Raw genomic sequence first — 7,221 nt, 5'->3', positions numbered from 1 at the left:
GGCTGGTAGACCACAACAGACAGTCATTAGGTGACTCATTGTAAAGTAGACCACAACAGACAGCCATTAGGTGACTCACTGTAAAGTAGACCACAACAGACCTCTATTAGGTGACTCACTGTAAAGTAGACCACAACAGACCTCCATTAGGTGACTCACTGTAATGTAGACCACAACAGACCTCTATTAGGTGACTCACTGTAATGTAGACCACAACAGACCTCCATTAGGTGACTCACTGTAATGTAGACCACAACAGACCTCCATTAGGTGACTCCCTGTAAAGTAGACCACAACAGACCTCCATTAGGTGACTCACTGTAAAGTAGACCACAACAGACCTCCATTAGGTGACTCACTGTAAAGTAGACCACAACAGACCTCCATTAGGTGACTCACTGTAAAGTAGACCACAACAGACCTCCATTAGGTGACTCACTGTAAAGTAGACCACAACAGACCTCCATTAGGTGACTCCCTGTAAAGTAGACCACAACAGACCTCCATTAGGTGACTCACTGTAAAGTAGACCACAACAGACCTCCATTAGGTGACTCACTGTAAAGTAGACCACAACAGACCTCCATTAGGTGACTCACTGTAAAGTAGACCACAACAGACCTCCATTAGGTGACTCACTGTAAAGTAGACCACAACAGACCTCCATTAGTTGACTCACTGTAAAGTGAGTAAATGTAGGTCCTATAAATGTAGGTCCATGGTAATCCTGTAGGTGTGGTAACATAGTGTTGTTGCTTGCACTGGAGACACAGGTTAGTTAGCCTTGGATTAGATTTACTCATGTAGTGGTAATAGTAGACATTGGTGTCTGACAACTCTGTGTCAACAAATAGCACCCAACCCAACCTGCTTTTCTGAAGGCATTCTCTCTCTCTGTCCTATTTTCCACACACAGTATTCTCTACCTGTCCCTTCAACAACTGAATGGGAGCCTCTTTCTCTGTAGATGAAAAGCCTTCTGGGAAGAGGAGGAGAGACCGAGAGAGAGAAGAGATCAGAGAGAATGACTGCATGATGAAAATAGAGGCTTGACATTTCATCGTAATGGGTTTCAGTGTTTTCAAGTGTCTCTCTGCTATGAGAACTGGGCTGGTCGTGAGCCGCAGCGCTGCGTTGGTGTCACAGCTGGTGTCTGTTTGGTGTCCTGGTGTCTGTTTGATCTCCTGTTTGGTCTCCTGGTGTCTGTTTGGTCTCCTGGTGTCTGTTTGGTCTCCTGGTGTCTGTTTGGTCTCCTGGTGTCTGTGTGGTCTCCTGGTGTCTGTGTGGTCTCCTGGTGTCTGTGTGGTCTCCTGGTGTCTGTGTGGTCTCCTGGTGTCTGTGTGGTCTCCTGGTGTCTGTGTGGTCTCCTGGTGTCTGTGTGGTCTCCTGGTGTCTGTTTGGTCTCCTGGTGTCTGTTTGGTCTCCTGGTGTCTGTTTGGTCTCCTGGTGTCTTTTTGGTCTCCTGGTGTCTGTTTGGTCTCCTGGTGTCTGTTTGGTCTCCTGGTGTCTGTGTGGTCTCCTGGTGTCTGTGTGGTCTCCTGGTGTCTGTGTGGTCTCCTGGTGTCTGTGTGGTCTCCTGTTTGGTCTCCTGGTGTCTGTGTGGTCTCCTGTTTGGTCTCCTGGTGTCTGTTTGGTCTCCTGGTGTCTGTGTGGTCTCCTGGTGTCTGTGTGGTCTCCTGGTGTCTGTGTGGTCTCCTGGTGTCTGTTTGGTCTCCTGGTGTCTGTTTGGTCTCCTGGTGTCTGTTTGGTCTCCTGGTGTCTGTTTGGTCTCCTGGTGTCTGTTTGGTCTCCTGGTGTCTGTTTGGTGTCCTGGTGTCTGTGTGGTCTCCAGGTGTCTGTGTGGTCTCCAGGTGTCTGTGTGGTCTCCAGGTGTCTGTGTGGTCTCCTGGTGTCTGTTTGGTCTCCTGGTGTCTGTGTGGTCTCCTGGTGTCTGTGTGGTCTCCTGGTGTCTGTGTGGTCTCCAGGTGTCTGTGTGGTCTCCTGGTGTCTGTGTGGTCTCCAGGTGTCTGTGTGGTCTCCTGGTGTCTGTGTGGTCTCCTGGTGTCTGTGTGGTCTCCTGGTGTCTGTGTGGTCTCCTGGTGTCTGTATGGTCTCCTGGTGTCTGTGTGGTCTCCTGGTGTCTGTTTATTCTCCTGGTGTCTGTTTGGTCTCCTGGTGTCTGTTTGGTCTCCTGGTGTCTGTGTGGTCTCCTGGTGTCTGTGTGGTCTCCTGGTGTCTGTGTAGTCTCCTGGTGTCTGTGTGGTCTCCTTGTGTCTGTTTGATCTCCTGGTGTCTATGTGGTCTCCTGGTGTCTGTGTGGTCTCCTCGTGTCTGTTTGGTCTCCTGTTTGGTCTCCTGGTGTCTGTGTGGTCTCCTTGTGTCTGTTTGATCTCCTGGTGTCTGTGTGGTCTCCTGATGTCTGTGTGGTCTCCTGGTGTCTGTGTGGTCTCCTGGTGTCTGCGTGGTCTCCTGGTGTCTGTGTGGTCTCCAGGTGTCTGTGTGGTCTTCTGGTGTATGTTTGGTCTCCTGGTGTCTGTGTGGTCTCCTGGTGTCTGTTTAGTCTCCTGTTTGGTCTCCTGGTGTCTGTGTGGTCTCCTTGTGTCTGTTTGATCTCCTGGTGTCTGTGTGGTCTCCTGGTGTCTGTGTGGTCTCCTGGTGTCTGTTTGGTCTCCTGGTGTCTGTTTGGTCTCCTGGTGTCTGTTTGGTCTCCTGGTGTCTGTTTGGTCTCCTGGTGTCTGTTTGGTCTCCTGGTGTCTGTTTGGTCTCCTGGTGTCTGTGTGGTCTCCAGGTGTCTGTGTGGTCTCCAGGTGTCTGTGTGGTCTCTTGGTGTCTGTTTGGTCTCCTGGTGTCTGTTTGGTCTCCTGGTGTCTGTTTGGTCTCCTGGTGTCTGTTTGGTCCCCTGTTTGGTCTCCTGGTGTCTGTTTGGTCTCCTGTTTGGTCTCCTGGTGTCTGTTTGGTCTCCTGGTGTCTGTTTGGTCTCCTGTTTGGTCTCCTGTTTGGTCTCCTGGTGTCTGTTTGGTCTCCTGGTGTCTGTTTGGTCTCCTGTTTGGTCTCCTGGTGTCTGTTTGGTCTCCTGGTGTCTGTTTGGTCTCCTGGTGTCTGTTTGGTCCCCTGTTTGGTCTCCTGGTGTCTGTTTGGTCTCCTGTTTGGTCTCCTGGTGTCTATTTGGTCTCCTGGTGTCTGTTTGGTCTCCTGGTGTCTGTTTGGTCTCCTGGTGTCTGTTTGGTCTCCTGGTGTCTGTTTGGTCTCCTGGTGTCTGTGTGGTCTCCAGGTGTCTGTGTGGTCTCCAGGTGTCTGTGTGGTCTCCTGGTGTCTGTTTGGTCTCCTGGTGTCTGTGTGGTCTCCTGGTGTCTGTGTGGTCTCCTGGTGTCCGTGTGGTCTCCTGGTGTCTGTTTGGTCCCCTGGTGTCCGTGTGGTCTCCTGGTGTCTGTGTGGTCTACTGGTGTCTGTGTGGTCTCCTGGTGTCCGTGTGGTCTCCTGGTGTCCGTGTGGTCTACTTGTGTCTGTGTGGTCTCCTGGTGTCCGTGTGGTCTACTGGTGTCTGTGTGGTCTCCTGGTGTCCGTGTGGTCTACTGGTGTCTGTGACATGTAAACAGCCCTTGTGAGCCTCAATCTCTCACATGACTTGATTAACAGCAACATGTCATGAATATAATTTCCCGAGAGACTGTAGAAGAAGGACGGCTGTCTGTCACAACAACAACAAAGAATAGCTAAGGTGAAATTCTGAATCTGTGTCAAATCCGTTCTCTGAGAAGCATTATGAGCTGGATTGGTGGTGGAATAAGATTAGAATGAAATAGATCATGTGGGACTGAGGAAAAGGGAACCGTTTGAAAAAACTGGATCAACGTATAGTAGAAGGTATTATGGGTAAGGAGAAACGTGAAGATGTATATGTATCACCATTCAGCTTCCTCATTAAAGCCCTCCCTGAGATAAAGCTACAAAAGCGGGAGTTAAAATGGCAGTGTGACTGCACCTTCATCCATCCTGTATATAGAGTGTAGAATCCCAAACAATGTTGCCGTGCCAATAGCGGTATTTATGCTTGTGAGCCGGGTGCCAAGAACAGATCGCTTGCCTGTCTTCTGTCAAAGTAATGGATTAATGTACTGGACAGGGAAAGAGATAGGAGGCTGATTTACCGTACACTTGTGAATTGTTAGAGATATGACTCTTCCTCTTTAAGACTTAGCAGTAATACCATGTACGGGGTGTTGTTCCTGAGTGTTGCTAAGGGATACGCCGGTCCAGAGTATTCATTGGATGATGGAAGATAGGGGAACTAGTGTTCCCGAGCTTGTTGCGTTTATAAACAATGTTTCGCGTCTCAAATTTGCAACCTACTGTATTCCCTTTGTAGTGCACTACTTTTGACCAGGGCCCATATAGATACTGACGTATCAAACTGACGTATCATACTGACCCATCATTCTGACCTACAGTATCATTCTGACCCATCACACTGACCTACAGTATCATTCTGACACATCATACTGACCTACAGTTTCATACTGACCCATCATTCTGACCTACAGTATCATTCTGACCCATCACACTGACCTACAGTATCATTCTGACCCATCATACTGACCTACAGTATCATTCTGACCCATCATATTGACCTACAGTATCATTCTGACCCATCATACTGACCTACAGTATCATTCTGACCCATCATACTGACCTACAGTATCATTCTGACCCATCATACTGACCTACAGTATCATTCTGACCCATCATACTGACCTACAGTATCATTCTGACCCATCATTCTGACCTACAGTATCGTTCTGACCCATCATTCTGACCTACAGTATCATTCTGACCCATCATACTGACCTACAGTATCATTCTGACCCATCATACTGACCCATCATTCTGACACATCATACTGACCTACAGTATCATACTGACCCATCATACTGACCTACAGTATCATTCTGACCCATCATTCTGACCTACAGTATCATTCTGACCTACAGTATCATTCTGACCCATCATTCTGACCTACAGTATCATTCTGACCCATCATTCTGACCTACAGTATCATTCTGACCCATCATTCTGACCTACAGTATCATTCTGACCCATCATACTGACATACAGTATCATTCTGACCCATCATACTGACCTACAGTATCATTCTGACCCATCATACTGACCTACAGTATCATTCTGACCCATCATTCTGACCTACAGTATCATTCTGACCCACAGTATCATTCTGACCTACAGTATCATACTGACCCATCATTCTGACCTACAGTATCATACTGACCCATCATACTGACCTACAGTATCATTCTGACCCATCATTCTGACCTACAGTATCATTCTGACCTACAGTATCATTCTGACCCATCATTCTGACCTACAGTATCATTCTGACCCATCATACTGACCTACAGTATCATTCTGACCCATCATACTGACCCATCATTCTGACACATCATACTGACCTACAGTATCATACTGACCCATCATACTGACCTACAGTATCATTCTGACCCATCATTCTGACCTACAGTATCATTCTGACCCATCATTCTGACCTACAGTATCATTCTGACCCATCATTCTGACCTACAGTATCATTCTGACCCATCATTCTGACCTACAGTATCATTCTGACCCATCATTCTGACCTACAGTATCATTCTGACCCATCATTCTGACCTACAGTATCATTCTGACCCATCATTCTGACCTACAGTATCATTCTGACCCATCATTCTGACCTACAGTATCATTCTGACCCATCATTCTGACCTACAGTATCATTCTGACCCATCATTCTGACCTACAGTATCATTCTGACCCATCATTCTGACCTACAGTATCATTCTGACCCATCATTCTGACCCATCATACTGACCTACAGTATCATACTGACCCATCATACTGACCTACAGTATCATTCTGACCCATCATTCTGACCCATCATTCTGACCCATCATTCTGACCTACAGTTTCATACTTTACCCTGATGTTGGGTCAGACCGTCCTGATACAGAACTCATGAATAGAATATTTCAGTCAGTCAGCATTAAGAGATATGAAGTGGCTGGGAAGATCAACGCCAGAACCTTTCATTAGTTTATTGATAGAGTATTACATCATCGTCATGGTGACAGGCCAACTCCAGCTCTGATCTGGGGAGGGGGGGAGGGAAGGGAAGGGAAAGGGGGGGGGAGAGATCAGAAGGAAATGGTACTGAATTATCCAGGCATATCAGCCACCAACTGAGATGAAACACATTAACTCTCTCTCTTTTCTGTCTCTGTCTCTCAGCGTCCAGGCCAGTGCTGTCTGTCATCATCCAGGCCAGTGCTGTCTCTCATCATCCAGGCCAGTGCTGTCTCTCAGCGTCCAGGCCAGTGCTGTCTCTCATCGTCCAGGCCAGTGCTGTCTGTCATCATCCAGGCCAGTGCTGTCTCTCAGCATCCAGGCCAGTGCTGTCTGTCATCATCCAGGCCAGTGCTGTCTCTCATCATCCAGGCCAGTGCTGTCTCTCAGCATCCAGGCCAGTGCTGTCTGTCATCATCCAGGCCAGTGCTGTCTCTCAGCATCCAGACCAGTGCTGTCTCTCATCATCCAGGCCAGTGCTGTCTGTCATCATCCAGGCCAGTGCTGTCTGTCATCATCCAGGCCAGTGCTGTCTCTCATCATCCAGGCCAGTGCTGTCTCTCAGCATCCAGGCCAGTGCTGTCTCTCAGCATCCAGGCCAGTGCTGTCTCTCAGCATCCAGACCAGTGCTGTCTGTCATCATCCAGGCCAGTGCTGTCTCTCATCATCCAGACCAGTGCTGTCTCTCAGCATCCAGACCAGTGCTGTCTCTCATCGTCCAGGCCAGTGCTGTCTCTCATCATCCAGGCCAGTGCTGTCTGTCATCATCCAGGCCAGTGCTGTCTCTCATCATCCAGGCCAGTGCTGTCTCTCAGCGTCCAGGCCAGTGCTGTCTCTCATCGTCCAGGCCAGTGCTGTCTGTCATCATCCAGGCCAGTGCTGTCTCTCAGCATCCAGGCCAGTGCTGTCTGTCATCATCCAGGCCAGTGCTGTCTCTCATCATCCAGGCCAGTGCTGTCTCTCAGCATCCAGGCCAGTGCTGTCTCTCAGCATCCAGGCCAGTGCTGTCTGTCATCATCCAGGCCAGTGCTGTCTCTCAGCATCCAGACCAGTGCTGTCTCTCATCATCCAGGCCAGTGCTGTCTGTCATCATCCAGGCCAGTGCTGTCT

At 48.9% G+C, this 7,221-nt stretch overlaps 1 protein-coding gene across 1 annotated transcript; it reads right to left on the bottom strand.

Moving 5' to 3' along the window:
- Positions 1 to 899: 899 nt before the first annotated feature.
- LOC129866040 (serine/arginine repetitive matrix protein 5-like) lies at positions 900 to 4,862 on the bottom strand. The gene is made up of 2 exons (XM_055939173.1): positions 4,843 to 4,862; positions 900 to 3,078 (listed from the first exon to the last, which is right to left on the bottom strand). The coding sequence occupies exons 1-2, from the start codon at positions 4,860 to 4,862 to the stop codon at positions 900 to 902; spliced, it is 2,199 nt and encodes a 732-aa protein (XP_055795148.1).
- Between the last annotated feature and the right edge of the window lie 2,359 nt (positions 4,863 to 7,221).

The sequence above is a fragment of the Salvelinus fontinalis genome, chromosome 11 (assembly GCF_029448725.1).
Source record: "Salvelinus fontinalis isolate EN_2023a chromosome 11, ASM2944872v1, whole genome shotgun sequence".
In the NCBI taxonomy this organism is placed as follows: Eukaryota; Metazoa; Chordata; class Actinopteri; order Salmoniformes; family Salmonidae; genus Salvelinus; species Salvelinus fontinalis.
This window is presented reverse-complemented; position numbering and strand designations above follow the sequence as displayed.

Excerpts from the sequence above, each read along its gene's own strand:
- LOC129866040 (XM_055939173.1), bottom strand. The coding sequence starts at position 4,862 with ATGATGGGTCAGTATGATGG. Across the intron at positions 3,079-4,842 it reads ATGATGGGTCAGTATGATGG|ACACCAGGAGACCAAACAGA; the intron begins GTCAGAATGATA and ends GGGACCAAACAG.